Source organism: Squalius cephalus (assembly GCF_949319135.1).
Source record: "Squalius cephalus genome assembly, chromosome: 1".
Taxonomy (NCBI): Eukaryota; Metazoa; Chordata; class Actinopteri; order Cypriniformes; family Leuciscidae; genus Squalius; species Squalius cephalus.
This window is the reverse complement of record NC_137122.1, coordinates 4889468-4910407: the sequence shown is the minus strand read 5'-3', so window position 1 is coordinate 4910407 and position 20940 is coordinate 4889468. Positions and strand designations below refer to the sequence as shown.

Here is a 20940-nt window from a genome sequence, read left to right as displayed (position 1 = left end):
ATTTTATTGGTTAACTCTCTGTAACTCCTCTCATATTCTTGCTATATCTTCTGAGATGCTAATAAACTTGAGAGATACCTTTTCTCCTTCTGTTTATGCTTTCAACTGTTTTTCTTACCATTATTTATGTTTGGAAGAATTTACATTATTATATTCTGATGTCCATGAACATAAAAACAAATATTATATTTTTGATTTTGTCAGATCAACTCGCACTGCAATCACATCATCAGTGAAGCTCCTCCCACTGTAATTCATCATCAGTGAAGCTCCTACTGCAAATCTCCAATAAATGCTGTAAATTCACATCAGCTGCAAGTGAAGACGAGCATCAGAGCATCAGGAAGAGCTGAAATCTGCAAAGACTGAGTTTATTAAAGAGGACAGAGAGAACATGAGTGATCCAGAACCCTGCAGAATGAAACACACTGAAGATCCTGAAGAACAAAGAGGTTGGTGTTTATTCTTCATTCATTCTTGATGCTGAAGGACATTCATGTTAGAAACATTCAAGCACTTCATCACATTTAGATAAACAGTTCAACTATGACATGGCTGCAAAAGTTTTATTTTTTAACAAATGGTCAGTAAAGGAAGTTTTTTTGTGCATATTTTTACGAACATGTATAACAAATAATCATTCCAAAATATACAAATTTACACTATTTTACTGCAAACATTTATGTTCTTTCTCGCAGTGAAATTCACTTGATCTTGTGTTTCTTGTGTCCCACTTTCACATGCATGTGAAGTCTATGGAAGAAGAACTTTAGTGTGAACGGCCCTTAATTAAAACGCTTTAGTAGTTTTTAACATAATTAAATATCAATTTAAAAGTTGGTGTTAAAATATGACAGTATTGTGTACTTTAATGTTCATATAATGTTAGATAATTGTGTCATTGATCAAACATATTTAATAGTTCTCACTACAGAAACATGGGGTTTGTGCCTATAATGTTTTAAAGATAATAATTGGAAGATCAGTGTACCTCATTCAGGGAAAGTTTCAGGGACGTATAATTTATTTGTAAAAATACATACATTATTGTATTATTTTATTGCAGTTGTCTGTTACATCTGGGATACAGGATACATCACTCCATATTTCTCTCTTTGAACTATTTTGATTAATTAGAAAATTGTACAATGTGTTTTTCTTTCATGTCAGACCCAATGGAAGAGAGCAAAGAGAGTGAAGAACTGAGTGAAGTGAAGGAGGAGAGAGAAGAACTGAGAGAAGTGGAGGAGGAGAGTGAAGAACTGAGTGAAGTGGAGGAGGAGAGTGAAGAACTAAGTGAAGTGAAGGAGGAGAGTGAAGAACTGAGTGAAGTGACGGAGGAGAGAGAAGAACTGAGTGAAGTGAAGGAGGAGAGTGAAGAACTGAGTGAAGTGAAGGAGGAGAGTGAAGAACTGAGGGAAGTGGAGGAGGAGAGAGAAGAACTGAGTGAAGTGAAGGAGGAGAGTGAAGAACTGAGTGAAGTGAAGGAGGAGACTGAAGAACTGATAGAAGTGAAGGAAGAGACTGAAGAACTGAGTGAAGTGAAGGAGGAGAGTGAAGAACTGATAGAAGTGAAGGAGGAGAGTGAAGAACTGAGTGAAGTGAAAGAGGAACCTCATGTCCAACCTGGAGAAAAACCTTTGAGTCGCTCAAAGACTAAACAGACATTTGTAAAGAAAAGAAGAGCCAATAAATCTTTCACCTGCACTCAGTGTGGAAAGAGTTTCACATGCAAACATAATCTTGAGCGTCACATGAGAATCCACACTGGAGAGAAGCCGTTCTCATGTGATCAATGCGGGAATAGTTTCAGTCAATTATCATCCCTTAAGAAACACATGAGGATCCACACTGGAGAGAAGCCGTTCTCATGTGATCAATGTGGCAAAACATTTCTTAGTGCATCAAACCTGAAGTCACACCTGACAGTTCATACGAAGGAGAAGCCACATTCATGTTCTGTGTGTGGAAAGAGTTTTTCACTGCTGCAAAATTTACATATACATGAGAAAACTCACACTGGTGTGAGAGAGTACATGTGCTTTGAGTGTGAGAAGACTTTCACTACCGCGGACAATTTAAAACTGCACCAGATAATTCACACTGGAGAAAAACCTTACAAGTGTTCACACTGTGACAAGAGATTCAATCGATCATCATCTCTGAAAACACATGAGATGATCCACACTGGAGAAAAACCTTACAAGTGTTCACACTGTGACAAGAGATTCAGTGAGTCATCATCTCTGAAAACACATGAGAGGATCCACACTGGAGAAAAACCTTACAAGTGTTCACACTGTGATAAGAGATTCAGTCGGTCAGCACATCTGAAAACACATGAGATGATCCACACTGGAGAAAAACCTTACAAGTGTTCACACTGTGACAAGAAATTTAGTGTGTCATCAGCTCTGAAGACACATGAGAGGATTCACACTGGAGAAAAACCTCACAAGTGTTCACACTGTGACAAGAGATTCAGTCAGTCATCATCTCTGAAAACACATGAGAGGATCCACACTGGAGAGAAGCCTTACAAGTGTTCACACTGTGACAAGAGATTCAGTCGGTCAGCACATCTGAGATCACATGAGAGGATCCACAGCAGAGAGAAGTCGCACACGTGTGATCAGTGCGGAAATAGTTTCTCTATTAAAACTCACCTGAAGCGACACATGAAGATCCATGCAGTGGAGAAACCACATCAACACAGTGTGTGATCACGGTGAGTAGTTTATCTTTATGTGCTGAGAAACAAAACCTGGAATCTTGAAGTTAGTTTGGCTTGTGTGCTTTTCCTGCAGGAGCTTCACCATTAAAGCAACACTAAGGAATATTTTTTACCTCAAAATAATGTTTCCAAAATCATTTCAGTGGTTCATCAAGTCGTAACAGGGTGAAAGGCACTTATGCCTCTGCTTTGTGGTCCTTTATCTGCTATAACCACGCTATGTAAGATTGCCAGATCGGGTCGTGTTTCTGTAGTTCTAATGAGACAATACCGCTTCCAACCTGTAGGGCGACCGCAGGGGAAAAGTTCCATAGTGTTACTTAAAGGGTTAGGATTTATTTTTCATGTGCATTTAGTCCATAGAAATTTTATTTACTGCTATAAATTGACACGTTTGGTAGATGTTTTCACACAGTGACCCTCATTTACAAAATGAGCGTACTACAGAAAATTGGGCCGAGGTTTCCATGCAAAAAATTGGCATTTATTTATCAATATGGACGTGAGCAGTGGCTATGTTTAAATCTCACATCAGGTCTGAGATTGTGTTATAGTTATGAGAACACCAGGCATGAGATTTACACTGAACAAAATTATTAACGCAACACTTTTGTTTTTGCCCCCATTTTTCATGAGCTGAAAGATCTATCAAAAAAGATCCAAGACTTACATTTTAAAAGGCCACTCTAAAATGTGCAGTTTTACTGTTCCGGGGGGTCCGAAAACGAAAAACAGTCAGTATCTGTAAGCACCATTTTCCTCACGAAGTGCAACACATCTCTTTCGCATAGAGTTGATCAGGTTGTTGATTGTGGCCTGTGGAATGTTGGTCCGCGTCCTCTTCAATGGCTGTGCTAAGTTGCTGGATATTGGCAGGACCTGGAACACACTGTTGTATTCGCAGATCCAGAGCATCCCAAACATGCTCAATGGGTGACATGTCCGGTGAGTATGCTGGCCATGCAAGAACTGGGATGTTTTCAGCTTCTAGGAATTGTGTGCAGATCCTTGCAACATGGGGCCGTGCATTATCATGCTGCAACACAGTATCTCTGTGCATCAATAAAATGCACCTGTGTTCGTTGTCCATAACCTGCCCATACCATAACCCCACCGCCACCATGGGCCACTCGATCCACAACGTTGACATCAGCAAACTGGTCACCCACACGACGCCATACACGCTGTCTGCCATCTGCCCTGTACAGTGAAAACAATGTTACACATGGTCTGCGGTTGTGAGGCCGGTTGGATGTAGTGCCAAATTCTCTGAAACGCCTTTGGAGAGACGGCTTACGGTAGAGAAATGAACATTCAATTCACGGGCAACAGCTCTGGTGGACCTTCCTGCAGTCAGCATGCCAATTGCACGCTCCCACAAAACTTGCGACATCCGTGGCATTGTGCTGTGTGATAAAACTGCACATTTTAGAGTGGCCTTTAATTGTGGCCAGCCCTAAGGCACACCTGTGCAATAATCATGCCGTTTAATCATGCATCTTGATATGCCACACCTGTGAGGTGGATGGATTATCTCAGCAAAGGAGAAGTGCTCACTAACACAGATTTAGACAGATTTGTGAACAATATTTGAGAGAAATAGGCCTTTTTTGTACATAGAAAAAGTCTTAGATCTTAGAGTTCAGCTCATGAAAAATGGGGGCAAAAACATAAGTGTTGCGTTTATAATTTTGTTCAGTGTGAATTAAGATTGCCACATTTATCAATGTACGATCAGTTGTACGATGTACGTACAATTAGTTGTTTCAGCCCTGGTTAGTTTGTTTGTTTGTTTTGATCATTAAATACTATTTTAAAAAAAGAAAAGAAACATCATTATACTGAAGAACAAAAAGTTTGGTGTTTAGGTTGGAGAATATTTCAACTAGTTTCTTTGCCCTTCAAATAAATGTGCTGACCAGTATATTACTTGTATAAACTTTGTCAGATGCCCAGAGCTGCTGCAGACACACATTTGAGAGCATTTGGTGGCACTAGTGAAACCAGCATTAAAGATTGGAATTACTTTCAATAAAACATTAGCATTTCATGAACACTTTAAATTACTTAAGTCATGATTAGCAAGATAATTGTGTAAAATACTCCATTGAAAGTAACTTTTGCCATGCGAGACATTTACATTTATGCCCCTGGCAGATGCTTTTTCGCTCTCTATTGTACAGGCGCAAAAATATGAGAATTTGCTGACAGACGGACCATTCATAACAAACGTCAAACAAATAAGCTTAGAGGCCAATCAGCTTGTGTCGTGTAGGAAACTATGTGACTTCTTACAGATCATATCAAGCCTGCGACATCTAGAGTTTTATGACCAAACTAGTGATTTATAACACAAATCATCTTCATGACATTAAAATAGATCATAATCGTGCTCAGCAGTTGTTGATCAGATTTGATGGGATTAAAATGACTATTATACTCAGTGATCTTGACTTTAAGCTTCACTTTTAATTTCATGTTTGTCTCTCATTTGAAATCTCACATGATTTAATGTTTCTTTTAGACCTGATGGACGTGAACAAGAAAGGAAAAACAGAAGCCAATAAATCTGTCTCCTGCCCTCAGTGTAAAAAACACTTCACATGTAAATCAAGTCTGAAGATTCACATGAGAGTTCACACTGGGAAGAAGCGGCTTAGGCTTACGGTCTGAAATCACATCTTCTCATTCTGAAGAAAGACCATTTAACTGTGATCAGTGCGGTAAACTGTTTCATTGGGTATCAGTCCTGAAGAAACACCTGAAGATTCACACAAAGGAGAAGATTCACCCTTAATATTACAGCAGAAAAGACACAGCGGTGTGTGTTTCAGTGCAGAAGGCCTTTACTACAGAAGATGAACTGAAAGACCACCAGAAAATTCACACTGGAAAACACCTTTGAAGTTCAGAGAGCTGAAAAAGAGGCCATAAAAATTATGAAAAATTAATCTGATATTAATTTTTAACTCGTTCTTCATTGTTTTTCATCAGAACATCTAGTTTATCTTCCACTTCTACTCTTCCATGCAAATACAACATAAAATTGTATGTAGCTCTGAAACTGGACACTTTTCTTCTCTTCTTCTCTTGAGATGCTTTGGCTCTTAAAAGTCAGTAAAGAGAGAGATCTGTCTCATTCGCTTTCACTTTTACTTAATTTTTGCATTTGCTTCAAGTAATGATCGATTAAACTCATTACTCATTTTATCACTAATTTTTTTTTATAGTTCTGAAAGCCATGAAACACTGTTTGCTTTTTGAGCTTTCCATGTTTTAATTTTGTCAATAGAGCTTTTAAATGCCTAATGTAGTGAACAGCAGACATGATGGCACCAGAGGTCCATACTTCACAACAGGAGTCTCTTTGTCTTACTGTGATTAAGGCCCCATCCACACTACTGCGTTTTAGTTTAGAAACGGAGAATTAAAACAAATACGATCTCTGTCCACAGCAGCGTTTCAGCTGTGTATTAGAATTGATCTCCGTCCATTGTCCATTGTTCATGGATTTTCACCTCAACTCCATTCCTGAGACCAACGTCTGAATGACCATGGACTGCCCAGGGCCCCCAAACTGGCTAGAACACGGTAGGAACAAAGAACCCTGAGAAAAAGACAAATCTTTTTACACATTGGTTTAGAACCACAACAGGAAACTGTAAGGAACATGTCCTGCATATCTCCTTATTCATCCAGGGAACTGTGCGCTCACAGTGGAAACTGCACCTGGAATAACAGCCAATGTAATCTCACCCACTAACACAGAAACGGACATCTGGGTGATAACTCACGTGAGCTGCACGACTCTTGCCTTTGTAACCTCTAACCTGCAAAGGATCCTGCGGATCGACCACCGCCTGACCCACAGTTCTCCGGATTACACAAGGACCAGCAGCGAACCTCCAGCACTCAGTGTGGCTCTGCAACTGGTGGAAAGGGATCCAGTTTACCCCCACTGCGAATGGAAAGATACCAGTGGAAGATGTAGCCCATTGCAGGACTGATCACTCGACCACGTGGAAAATAAATATAACCTAACCAAACCTCTTCCCAAAGGCCTGTTCATTAGGTTGTGGCTACATTTACATTTACGCATTTGGCAGACACTTTTATCCATACATTGGATTTCAAGGCACACATTTACATACATGGGAAATCAAACCCATTACCTTGGCGTTGCAAGCGCCAACGCTTTACTGTTTGAGCTACAGGATAGTATAGCTAGGTATAGCTATAACTAAGATTGTTGCTATATTAGATTTTTTTTGTAGAGACTGTATCTAGGGTCTGCATATACAGATAGATACATAAGACACATTATCTGTATTCATAGTAAATGCTTATTTACTATTTCATACCAGCATCTAGAAAGACCACAGTTGACTTCAATTTCTTCATCCAATCCATTGCTCATCTACTTAACATTCATTGTTAACATCCATTTGTGTAGTATCTGTTTGATTATTGATTACATTTTCTTAGTAGTTAGTAGTCATTTTTCGTTAGTTGTGTAGTCACTTTCCTTAGTAGTATTTAGTGAGTGTGATATTTTGCTCTTGTATATCTCTTTGTTAATAAATTCATCTTTATTGCAAACTGTGTCATTCTTGTGTTGATAATCAGAGGCTCTACAAGCTCTCCAGAATCTCACTAGATCCTTCAGATTGATCAGATGATGAACTTCCTATAATTTATATAGTCTAATTGATTCAAAAATCTTCCATGATTGTTCTTTATTGTCAAGGTGAAATTCCTTGGCTGGTGCCCCGTAATATAGGAAGGATGTGACCAAAAACTCAATATTAACATTTAAGACCATAAATCACTACACTAATAAATTATATTTCACTGCACACATGCCTGACATTGAATGAGATTGCATCCAATATCATATATACATTTCAAAGAGTTTGTTCTAGTCAGTTTGAAGTTCATTCACACCATGAGGCTTCATGAAGTCAGAACAATCGCTATGAACTTTAAACAACACAGTTTTTTTAAAAAAAAACTGAAATGATTTATGTCTCTATCTCAGCACAGCTTTACACAACCGGCAGAAAGAGAGCAGCTGGAATACAGAGAAGTGGCGTGTAATCCTTGTTTTTTTTGTGTGTGTGTGTGATTATATTGATGTTTATAGATGTTTTGTCGTTGTGAACAGTATACTTAGTCAATTTCTTTCATCTACCGTTGACGCACATGAGCCGCAAAGCACGAGACGTGGCCCCTCCCACCAGCAGGTTGAAATGTCGTAACACAGTATTTTCATGTCGTATGAACATTTGTTGTGCACCTGCGGCAGCAAACTAATACAGATTCTTCCATTTACATACAGTAATTGATTTAACAAAACAAATATCAGTTTTTGAATGTTGTGAATTATCATTGTATTAATGCATTTGATGTTATTATAAACCCTTTTAAATCGGCTGTGTCGTCGCCGACACATACCAGCAAGCACACACCACACACAGTAATGGCCAATAGCTGTAGTTGAAAGCCAATTTTTTTCTGAAAAAGATGACATCTTGCACATGAAGATAGCACATTGTTTTAGAATTTTACAGTCAAAAAAACTAAATATGTGAAAATCACCTAATCCTTCAATCATCATTCAAACAAACTAAGTTCCTATCATTCATTACCTCCTCAATCACCTGTCCATTGTTGTCTGTCTTTTCGCCTACCCACAGTGTATTGTGAGCATTAAAATCTCCACACCATGCAATATTATCTCTATCCTGACCTTCTATTTCCTCTAGTTTCTTTAATTCTAACTGCTTACAAGGGTTATAATAATTTATTATTACTATTTTCTTTTTATCTGCCCATACTTCCACTACCACATATTCTTGTTCCTTCCCTGTACCCAACACCCTACAAGGTACACCCTTCCTTATAAAGGTAGCATAACCCCCACCGCTTCCATGCTCTCTGTCTCGTCTGATGACAATATAATTAGTTAAATCAAAATCAAATCTAGGTTTTAACCATGTTTCCTGAATACACATTATATCTATCTATAAACTGTTTAAAATCTTGACCATTTGCCAACAGACTCATTGCATTCCGTTGTAAAATGAACATAATAAATAAGATCATCCTTAACCTACTTCCTGACTTGAGTGTACAGCAAGACATTCCCTTATTTCTTCCCATTTTAAGTCTAGCATGCCCAAATGCTGAATTGCTGCCTTTGTAATAATTTGAATCCTTTCAGTTTTAGATTTAACCTCAGCTGCTGCATTAATTACCCCTGCAATAAAGATAACCAAGTTCCTCTTTTCTCCCCACTCCTTTTTCTCCTCCTCTCTGACATTTCTTTATCTGTGTCCATACATTCTCTGTTTCAATTTCCCCTCTAACACTTCCTTCATTAATCCTCTTTGTTTGCTCCACTCTTTGAACTGCTTCTGCATAAGGAACTCTATCCTTCCTTTTCACATTTGAGTCTCAGGCTGCAATCGAAACCACATACTTCCCTACTATATAGTAGGGAAAAACAGTAGGCGAGCGAAAAAGTATGTACGAATCTTAAAAGAGTAGGCGAGAATTAGCTGGTTGATGTACTGATTCTCGCGAGATTCGGACGTGTGTATACTAATAGTGCATTCGAATATGTCTACTTATCTACTATATAGTAGGTGAAAACAGTACGTGAAAGGAGTAGAACGTTTGAAACATCAGTATTCATAAAAGAGTAGGCGAGAAGTTCCCGGATGGCTTACTGCTTCCGCCCAGATTCTCGAGTGGTCATCCGATGGATACTCTTCTATCACAGGAGGCCACGCGAGAGGATACGTCATAATTGAACATCGCAGAGATCAGCGACGGAGATCTCAGAGATCTCAATTTACCAGTCAAGCTACATTCCTACTCTCACCTATGGTCATGAGCTGTGGGTCATGACCGAAAGGACAAGATCCCTGATACAGGCGGCCGAAAGGGTGGCAGGGGATTCCCTTAAGATATAGGGTGACACATCTGACAGGAAAATTACATCTGACAGGAAAATCTTTTGACAACTGAGTGATGTACATGTGCTATTATGTAGAATTCACTGTTGTCAACACAGCTTACATTAGATAAATGTGCTGTAAGTAAAGTAATTAAACAAATCCATAAATTAACTAAACATAAGTTATCTATTTTATTTAGGGCTGAACGATTCTGGAAAATAATCTAATTGCGATTTCGTTTTACCAATATTGTGATTGCGATTTAATATACGATTATTTTTTAAGCTCTTTATCTTTTCTTTTATTCAACAAAAACAAGCAATAAGTTATTGTAAAATGTGACCAGTCACGGAAAGTAATGACATTGGGGCATTTTGAGTTATTCACAGATTCTGAAAGTGTAGTCTCCAAGCTTTCCAACGATGTGTAACACATGCAAATCTGATCATATTTGGAGAAGTTGTGGCCATTTGAAAGTAGGCACTCAAAAAAATTCAAAGGGAAGAAAACGGCCTCTAAAATTTGTGCAGTTCTCACCTCTCTCTCCTGCTGGGAGTGACAATAGGGCTCATTTACATCTCATTTAGATAAGCCATACCCCCTGTAAAGCTTTACAGCTTTTTCAGGTGTTTTGGTTCCTTTTCACACCACACTTTCGCTCTGGTCCGGATCAATTTATGAAACGAAACAAAATGCAGTCATGAACATCCACATCACTCGTTGGCCAGATGGGTCTTGAACGTATTTTCATAACTGCACTTCGATTGTCAGAATTAACGTGCGGGAAAATTCCAACAGAACTCCCGGAATTAAACAAAGAGGAGGAAAATCCGGCAGACAACACGCCACTTTTTACTATGGAGAGACGACTGCGTGGGCTGATTGTATCCCTAGTCATAGTTTATAGTTTGTCTACACCACTTTAGGCAAACAATAACATTTGAGAATGAAGCGAGGATGCGGCTTAAAAAATGTTTTATTCAATGCACGCGGCGAGTCACTTCAGGAGGAGGCGACGCGTGCATTAATGTTGCTAAACAGTGACATAATGCACAGCGCAGCTGACTACGGCAGCTGGTTTAGTCCAAAAATGCGCAGTTCTTTGGCAGCTGGGTCTGTTCGAGGTCGGATCAAGTTCTTACCACAAACGAACCGCTCCAGAGTTCGTTTGAAAGCGTACCGAGACCACGTACCTCTCCTCCTCAGTACGCTTGTTTGGTCCGCTTTTGGTGCGCACCCGAGTGCGATTGCCGCATTCACACCTGCCCAAACGAACCGCACCAAGGGGGAAAACGAACTCTAGTGCGATTCAACCGAACTAAATGAGGCAGGTGTGAAATGTGTTTTTTTAAATCAAGTGATCAAAGTGCTCGTTGCTGCTGCAATCAGTGGCGCGGATACAGTGTTTTCTCGTGTGGCTCGCGCACACACCGCACTGTATTCACTCGGACATGCGCTTCAATCCGTTGCGGATACTCAGATTCGTTCTGGGGAAATCACAAAACATAATGCACACAAACGTGTCTCTGCTTAATATACAACCACTGATTAACATAATCGGTTTTGATGAGAAAAAAAAGTATACGAGAAAAAAAAAAACTACACGAGCGTGGATTCGAACTCAAGACCTCTTGCATGATAGGCAAACGTTCTACCACTAGACCATTATGATATACAGTGTTAAAATAGGCGAATCTATCGTCTTCAGAATCAGTGAGCGCTTGTTCATAAGCATCCGGCTTGAAGAAGTACTTCAAAACAGTTTCGGTGTAACTCCCACGGTTCAGCTCGTCTGCGACAATCTTTGCGGCGTCCATCTTCATTGAATTTTGATATCAGATAGAGCCGGCCAGAGCACTGCATAATAAGTAGCCACGCTGTTCCCTTGGAGGGCGGGGCAATAACAAAAGAACAAAAGCCGGCTTATTCAGTATGGAAATACACACCGACAATGACACGCCCCTACTGCATGCTAGAATCTTCGAAAAACAAGCCGATTTCAATCTAAAAATGTACGCTTTTAAATATACCAATACTGCTATCTCAAACATGGAGAGGCTTCTTCGTGATCTCAACTAACAGATTCTGCAAAAAAGTGAAAATCACCAATTTTGAAAAAAAAAAACACTTCTTTCTCATTTTGCTCGAAAGTTGTGCTGCCGACTTGAGTCACTGGTTTCCGTGACGGGGTCACAAATAGGGATGGGAATCTTTAGGCACCTCATGAGCCGATCTATTTTTTTTCTTAATTAACTAATCTTATTAATAAAACTTAAAATATTTAATTACATGTGTAATTATAAGTAGGCCTACATTTAAAAATAATTACACATTAAAAAACTAAATTAATACAATTACATGTTAGCCTAATAATTTTAACTAAAATAGCTTCAAAACAAATAACAAAGAGGAAAAAAAAAAACGGTTATTTCCTGTAGCCTATGCCAGTCCTATATGTGTAGTGTGCCAAGTTGATGCTTCATCTGTAGTGCAGACTTGTCACATGACCAGACTGTAATCACAGCTTTTGCGGTTAAAAAATCGCATTTCATCATATCACGATATTATCGCAAATGCAATTAATCGTTCAGCCGAATTTACTGCCCAAGATCAACTCATCTGTCTGTCCTGGAAGAAACAGCACAGGTATTATCATTTTAAACCCGTATACACAGACAGACAGATCATACATTTGAGTTGGTGTGACTCGATGACCACCACATCCAATAATCACAACATTATCAGCAGAACACTTTGTCGGCGTGGGAGCACTTGCAAACAAACTAGCTTCAGCAGTCTTGCTGAGAGTGCAGGCCGCTGAACCACTGTCGAGTAGAGCAGTGAAAGACGGAACACTTTCTACAGATACAGTTGTGTAAAATAATGAATCAGCTCTGGAGACTCATTGAATTTCTTGAAAGACAGCAGTTTTATCAGGAGAGTCACTGGGTTTGTGCTGCTCATGTACAGACTCATAATCTTGTGTGTCAGAGACGGGAGGGTTATCAATCTGGGGTGCGTTTCCCGAAAGCATCGTTGGCCAACTATGGTCGCAAGTTCCGTCGTTACCAATAGAGTTCAATGGACATTGCAATGAACTTGCGACCATAGTTGGCCAACGATGCTTTCAGGAAACGCACCCCTGGTCTGTACTAACCTCCCTTACGCACAGACCTGCTAGTTTTCCTGATCAGGCTGATGCGATTGTCTTCTCCACCTAGGACAGAAACATCTAGAGTGACCTGGTGATTGACACTGGAAACCAGGGCCGTTTCTAGCCTTTTTGGCACCCTAGGCAAGATTCCTATTGAGCGCCCCCCCCCCCCCCCCCCCATATTATATATTTTTATCTATTATATATAAAAATTAAATATTGTAATTTGGCATTAACAGTTTTACTCACTTAAAATGACTTTGTTGTTGCACTATGCTGGAGTAGTTAATAAATTAATTAATAAATGATCGTTCTCTCCCATAGGATTTTGTGAAACTATGTTGGGTGGACCCCTGTCCCTCTAGGGGGTTTCGGGGGCATGCTCCCCCGCTAGAAAATTTTGTACATTTTAAGGTTAAATTAATGCATCAATCTGGTGCACTTTGAGAGCTAAAAATTAAGAGCTTCAACCCATGAACTGTGCACATTGAACAAAGAAAAAACATTGACTTGTACCTGGACACTAAAGGGCTCAAACATCTTAGTTATGATATAGAGTCTCAATCTACATTACATTATCACTGGTGTTTATGATTTTTAAGTATTCTTATGACGTAAAATACATTTAGCCAATAATATGTACTGTATAAATTAAAATGAATATTTCAAAAGTATATTTTACATTATAGCCTACTATAGTATAGGAAAATTACAATACTTTTGTCCTAATTTTTTCACTTGCAAGTTGCAAGAAATAAACCCTTGAGCTTTTATTTTGGAGAAAAACACCTGATCGCATGAGCAAAGTGCGCACTTTTCTTTAAATCACGCAGCACAAACAGAATGCCTATATAGGCTACTTAATTAAAGTCTTGTGCTGTTTTATAAAGGCACAAAGCCATATCACGGTTTCGATTTTAGTTCGTTGACAAAATATAACGCTAGAGACCTTTATGCTAGGCTATAACTTTTACATCTCATGTCTTGGGAAAAGGGAGAAGAGCGAGTTCGGCAAAAGGCGGATTCGAACTCGGGTCGAACGCATCAAAAGCTACTTTCAAGCACCTCACGCCTTACGACCTATGCCACTGTAGATATTTAGTGGTGGGCGTATTTTTGCCAAAATATACGCTCCATTATCGGAAATGTAAAAAAAAGGATTTTCTTCCACTCGCCTGGGTGAGAAAAAAAATCTCTTGGTGGGGTGGGGGCTCTCACTGGCGCCCCCCAGCTGTTTGCGCCCTAGGCGACCGCCTAGTTTGCCTATGCCTAGAAACGGCCCTGCTGGAAACAGTTGGTGCTCATGACAATGTGTTAAGGCAGAGTGAGCAGCATCTTTGCAGATAGCACACGGTAAAGCATCAAAACCTTCAATCCTAGAGAGACTTCTATAAGGCTGGCGTTTTGGATGAGACTGACATGCTTGCCAATCGGTTTGGACCTGAAGGTTAGGGCTAAGTCTTTACTCGGGCAATGTCTGATAAACATGTGGACCACTTCCACATTGGGCTTATCAAGCATTTTACCTTGCTCTCACAGACATTCAGAAACAACATCCGCTGCCTTGAGTCTCAGCCAGTAGTCGTACGGATTCTCATCCTCCTCCGGCAAGGTAGTGTAAAAATCAGCAAGCGGGACAGGTGAGTAATGATTACAACTGAAATGTTTGTGCAAGAGGCTATAGAGAGAATTTGGACAGACAGTGGTGGTAGAAATCACAGTTCCTGATCCAGAATTTGACAACATCTTTTACTTTACCACGCAGGTGCACAAGGATTTCCTCCACATGTTCATCAGCATTCATTTACATTTACATTTATTCATTTAGCAGACGCTTTTATCCAAAGCGACTTACAAATGAGAACAATAGAAGCAGTTAAACTAGCAGTAGGACAACAATATGCAAGTGCTATGACCCTTCTCAGTTTAATCTAACGCAGAATTTTTATTTTTTTTATTTTTTTTATAGAACAGAATAGAATAGAGTAGTAGAGAGAAAGTGTTAGTATTACTGGATCAAGTGCTGTCGAAAAAGAAGCATCTTCAGCCGTTTCTTAAAGTGGTTATGGACTCAGCCGCTCTGGTTGAGTTAGGCAGATCATTCCACCAGCAGGGAACAGTCATGGTAAAGGTCCGAGAAAGAGATTTTGTGCCTCTTTGAGATGGCACCACAAGACGCCGTTCACTTGCAGAGCGCAAGTTCCTGGATGGCACGTAAGTCTGAAGTAAAGAGTTAAAGTAAAAGGGAGCAGAACCAGTGGTTGTTCTGTAGGCAAACGTCAGTGACTTGAATTTGATGCGAGCGGCAACTGGCAACCAGTGCAATTTTGTGAGGAGAGGAGTGACGTGTGCCCTTTTCGGCTCGTTAAAGACCACTCTAGCTGCGGCGTTCTGGATCAGTTGCAGAGGTTTGACTGTGCAAGCTGGAAGACCAGCCAGGAGAGCGTTGCAATAGTCAAGTCTGGATAAAACAAGTGCTTGGACAAGGAGTTGAGTAGCATGTTCTGATAGGAAGGGTCTGATCCTCCTAATGTTGTACAAGGCAAATCTACATGACCGGGCAGTTCTAGCAATGTGGTCTGTGAAGTTCAATTGATCATCAATTACCACACCAAGGTTTCTGGCTGATCTAGATGGAGTTATGGATGACGAGTCTAGCTGAATGGTAAAGTTGTGGTGAAGTGTTGGGTTGGCCGAGCATTCATGTTGCTCTTTTTAACAAATGTCCTCATCAGATCTTCCCATTCCTCAATTTCAATTGTGTCAGAACTTAAGCTCCTTGACTTTTCTGTGCTGAATTACTTGACTTGTCTGCTAACTGTTGACCAATCTGATGGACAATTGAACTCATTTGCCCTAACATATCAGGCACACCATGTTCAGCATTTCAGCAGTTGACGTGCTGAAATCTCTAGACTTCTGATTAACATTTCACGAGTTCACACTTACAGATAAGTCAGATAGAATAAATGCGTATTTGGCATGCTGTCCGAGGAGAGGGCTCCGGGCTCGGTATTCGGCCCGAACCCAGAGTACTCCCCCCGTATTCCTGGCTGTGAAAGAACAAGCCAAGAGTGAGGAGTCGGGGTGGTGGAGGGATGCTGAAAACTGTCAAGGAAGTTAGGTGAGTTGACAGAGTAAATATATATGCTTCCTCTCATGCTGATATAGGGTAGACATGGTAATTGTTTGATGACGAGTTGATTGATTGATTGATTATTTGAACGTGCTCCTCCCGAACTTTGTTAATGAAACATCATTTGACTGCATGTCTGCTGCATCACACTCTCTTACAGTACACACCCTTCTTGTAATGCCAAGTCTGCTATCACCATTCCCAGTATTGGGGCTGTCCATTGTCCATAATCTGCTGCGTTTCCACTATCGGGCAAGAAGCTCTGCTGCGCTTCACTAAAACACGCCCGTAACAAGCCTCTCTGGAGCAACGTCACACAAAAACATAATTTCACCAACAAATGTTTTAAAACAAAGGTTTTATTAGAAAACTAATCAGATTGAAATAAATGGAAACAGCATGATCGCAAAACAAACGTGATAAAGGCGACTGTTTGCTGGCATTTTTGTTGTTTACTTGAATATTTTAAACCCAAGAATCAATGTTTTACCACAGGTTTACAGTAATAAGTGATACATTGATCATAATGAATTAATTTGTGTCAAAATTGCATATTAGTCAGTCACACAGAAATAAGTGGTTTAGCCTACCGGTCTGTTTATTTGACATAGCTACATCACAAGAAAGAATGATAATTTCTACAAATATGCCTCCACAAATACGACTTGAGGAGCTTTAGCACTCTCTCTAGTTATATTTTCAGTCAGAGAAACAGAGAAAGCTCCCAAAATAAAGTTGCTTTATTTTATGATAGTCCATAGTCTTTTTAATCTTTTACAAGGAATGTAATCTTTTTGCGTTGTGATCGTATAGTGAGTACAGTTTTGCTGATTGACAATTATAATACATTTTCAGTACAAATCAACTCATTGAAATGCTGTACAACTCAATTAAACTAAATGTGAAGGGAAACATCCCCACCAAATGAACTGAGTCCTTAAATCACTGAACAAAAGATCCTGAGCGCTTGAACTGTTGAACGAATCATTAAGTGAATGAACTGACTCACTGAATCATTGAACAGTGAGAAAGAACCTGAGTGTTTGAACTGTGTAAATTGAATATAATTTAATATATATATATATACACATACACATTTTTTTTCTTTCTCTTTCTGATTGTGAAATATTTTCTTAGCAAATGGTTGTTTGAATTGTTTTGTTTTTTTATTTGTGTGTGTGTTAAGGCAGGAGAGTGAAATGAATACAAAACATCCATGCAATGCAAATTGGTTTATTGTCATATTGTTATATTATTGCTTTTGTTCAACAGGGTTCATCTGTTAAAAAGTAACAAACTGAATCCTCTGTAGGACTGACTTTAAGATTAAAATATTTTGCTTATATGTAGACTCTAGGGATGCAACAATACAGTTAGCCCACGGTTCAATACATACCTCGGTTTTTTAACCACGGTTTTCGGTTCGGTTCGGTTCTGATGGCTTGACACATAAGAGTGGTTTTTTTGTTATTCTGTGCTTAGGCAATAGGAACAGTAAGAGGTTAAGGAGAAAAAAAATAAAAACGATTTATTGCAATACTCCTTTATTTTACTTAAAAGCTAAGCAAAGTCCACTAGTTCCTAGTGTATTGTATAATATACAATTAGCCTAACACTGACATCTCACAGCTGCTGGTAGCCCATGTAAACTGGGGAACACACAAATTCCTAAATTTTGAAAATAAACATAGGCCTACATTTTAGTAAACATAAAGGGGGTCAGTCTAGGACAACTCGAGGTATCGCACACCGGACGCGCACTTTCTCAGTTTATGGCCAGCAATATTGTTATGTTTATAAGGACATTATGAAACTAAGATAATGCCTGTACTATGTTATGATTGTACTGTACAATACAATCGTTGCTAAGTATGCAGTCTGAACACTTTACCTCAGAGCGTCCGTTAACTGAATGAATGACAATATCACCTGAAAATCCGATAACATCAGCAATTTTCATTCAAGCAGCTGATTTCTGTGAATGAATGTAAAACTAAATGTATATTGCAGCACAGGGTGAAGTCAGTATATACATGAACGACGATTTGAGACAAATAAATGTACATTTAATGTAAAACTATGTAGATGGCGCTCTGTGGCGCGGCAGGATTTTGAACACGGTCCTGAGCCGTTGCTGGGCGCTGCGGACAGAATCCGAAAGGCGCCAACGGTGTGTGTAGCGCTACGTACACTCATAGAGAATAATGTGTTCGAATTTAAAAGACGTGGCGCTGCGCGTTCGGTGTGCGACCCCTTTAAATTGACCATTTCAAATAAACATATTTGTGCCTTCAGACAGTGATATTGCTGGGTGATGGTGCCGCAGATGTGCAGTCATGTTGGAAGTGTTTCTGTTTGAGTAGGCTACACGTGTATAACAATGCTTGCACACAGTTATTTTTATTGTTTACCGTTTTTTCTTCCTCGGCACTATACTCAACGGCAAAACCGAAATGTCCCGACACCACGGATTTGAAAGACGCCAGCGCTTCCTCGTACTGTAGCCTCACTTCACCGCCGCTTGCCATGTTAAAGTGTGGAATGATGGTTAAGCGCCCCCTAACTTTAGAGCATAGTGATTGAATATTTACTCGCGGGGAATTTCCTTATCAGCTCGTAGACTTACAGGCACACACAAAGAGTCAATTCGGAGAGAAATAAATTATTTAAACATAAAACCGAAAAAACCGCAATTCATAAGCGCGTATTGAACCGTGGATGTCGTACCGAACGGTTCAATATTATATTGAGAATTGTGGCATCCCTAGTAGACTCATTAGTTGGCACTAGGGTTGGGAATCGTAAGAAATGTTCTGGTTCCGGCTCTGATTCCGGTTCCGCCAAATGATTCCGGTTTCGTTTCCCGTTTTCAATAAAAATGATTAAAACAACTAATAAAAATAGTAGTAAGGGGAAAATGCACAATCCTTTTTGTTTTTATTTCTTATATTTGTCAAATGAGTTTAACAGACTGGTAATGTCAACAAATTCAACATATTATTTAGCAATTTTTGCAAAAATAATACATTTTTCTGAAGAAAAATAAACATTTCTTCATTCTCTAGGATAATTTGGGACCTCTCTTATAGCTTATTGTATCTCCAGCAGTGGAAAATACCCTCTCAGAATGGGTAGAATAAGCTTGAACACACATGTAAGATCCAGACAGGTGAAACATAATATTTTTAAAGTCGGTTTGAATGATTGATTGATAAAGACTTCACTTGTTTCATTACTGGATGAATCAGCGCTCTAGCAGTTAATAAACAGAACTGCATGCGTCTTGCGGAAGAACATTGTAGCTTACTTCTCTCTGTTTATGTCTAAGGGTGAGTCACGCAGGCACTGGCCTACTCCGCAGCGGTGCCGACCCGACCGGTGTAAAGTAGTCTGCGTAGTTACAGACTGCAGCTTTAATGTCATCTTTATGAATGTTTTGAAGCATCAGAGATGTCATCGAAACACTCGTTATTTGAAGGCAGCGACTTTCAAAAGGTGATTTACTCTGTTTTGGTTGCTATCGTAGACATCAGTGTTTATACTCAAACTATAAACTTTTATTTCAGTACTTCTGTGATCATTTGAATATTTGTAACACAGAAATATCGATACTGTGTGGTTGAAAAGACTGTGAAAGTAAAGCCGTTTCATTTGTATTGACAACTGCTCTCTCAGCGACAGCGCAAACAGATTTGAATGTTCCGGTGTGAAGTTTTTGTCAATTATACAAAATAGAATAAGATCGTGTGGGTGTTTGAATCGAGATCAAGATCCTTTAAAGATTAATCATGCAGCTCTACTGTCTTTATACTAGGGTTGCCAACTGTCCCGAGTTAGCCAGGACATCCCGTAATTTGGGCCTAATTTATTTGACCTCCCTTGTCCCGTTTTTTGACTATATGCTGATCTAACCACTGACTGATACAACAGCAGCAGTGCTGATCACGACACTTGAGAATGATCACCGACACCTGTCATCATCCAATCACATTTTTCTGTGTCTGATGGAGTGCAGTGCAAGTTACTTGACTTTAAGAAGATAATGATGAAACTGCAAATGGTATTCATCGAACTCTGATGAACTGCCTGAAAATGTTTACCAGTTATTGAGCAGTGCCAACAGTCGCATTTCGAAAGCTAATTGCCCGGCTCACATAGCTCATAACACCTGCAAGCACGCCTGTGATCAGCTCTCTGTGGATATTGAGTCACTGGTTTTAAAGATCTACAGCCACTTCTCAGTATCGGAACTGCATGCATTTTTTGTCTTTGTTGACATTGAGTGGCGTGAAATTCTGCGTCATGTTTGCACGCGATGGTTGTCGCTTCATCCAGCTGTTGATCTCTCACCTCATACTTCATGTCCCTTGGGGAGACCTGTCCTGTGGCACTGAGGAGGATTTTTGAGGAAGAAGAAAAAACTGCAGCTGCTGAGATTTATCTGTGCTTTTTCCACAACGTGGGATGTGTTTTTGACACACTTGTTAAAAAGCTGGAGGAAACAAAGCTCTGCATCACAGATGAGGAGGTGGGAAAACTCAAATTGAAGATGCTTCAGTGGAAAGAAGACGGCTTTTTTGGATACCAGACCCAAGCAGCTGATTGTTGATCAAATTGGCTTTCCCTAAATTTTGGAAAACTGGTCAGTGAAGCAGAGCTCCTCATGTAGGCCCATTGGTTTTAGTTTCATCATCACATTTTCTGATGAGAAATCAAACCATTTGTCAATGTATGCAATGACAGAGTCATAGTCAATTCAGAAAGTATTTTTTCTTTTTTTCTGCTGACAATTGTTTGTCCTGTTCAGGATTGTATCATTTGTCCTCAGTGTGCCAGGTGTTACGAACCCCTGTTGTTAAAATGCTCGTTTCGAAAGGGTTCAGCAACATAAAAGGAGACGCAAGGCAAAGAGCAGTTTAAAACATTTATTAAGACTAATAAATGACTGCACAAA

The 20940-nt window shown here is 39.6% G+C and overlaps 4 protein-coding genes across 4 annotated transcripts in view; 1 reads left to right on the top strand and 3 right to left on the bottom strand.

Moving 5' to 3' along the window:
• Nucleotides 1-20940, bottom strand: part of LOC307156367 (uncharacterized protein) — a 1306365-nt gene that overhangs the window by 314038 nt on the left and 971387 nt on the right. The gene's annotated exons all lie outside the window — the stretch shown is intronic.
• The window catches only part of LOC307156000 (uncharacterized protein), a 279400-nt gene that overhangs the window by 119336 nt on the left and 139124 nt on the right, over nucleotides 1-20940 (bottom strand). The window lies entirely within an intron of this gene.
• Nucleotides 1-20940, bottom strand: part of LOC307156221 (uncharacterized protein) — a 171897-nt gene that overhangs the window by 65709 nt on the left and 85248 nt on the right.
• On the top strand, nucleotides 275-7330 carry LOC307156091 (uncharacterized protein). The gene is made up of 3 exons (XM_079867301.1): nucleotides 275-452; nucleotides 1171-2728; nucleotides 5259-7330. Exons 1-2 carry the CDS (start codon nucleotides 395-397, stop codon nucleotides 2721-2723), a joined length of 1611 nt encoding a protein of 536 aa, XP_079723427.1. The 5' UTR covers nucleotides 275-394; the 3' UTR covers nucleotides 2724-2728; nucleotides 5259-7330.

What these genes read in the sequence shown, in the direction of transcription:
- LOC307156091 (XM_079867301.1), top strand. Translation starts at nt 395, where the DNA reads ATGAGTGATCCAGAACCCTGCAGAATGAAACACACTGAAGATCCTGAA. An exon ending in AGATCCTGAAGAACAAAGAG is followed by an intron (nt 453 to 1,170) that starts GTTGGTGTTTAT and finishes CTTTCATGTCAG; the next exon opens with ACCCAATGGAAGAGAGCAAA.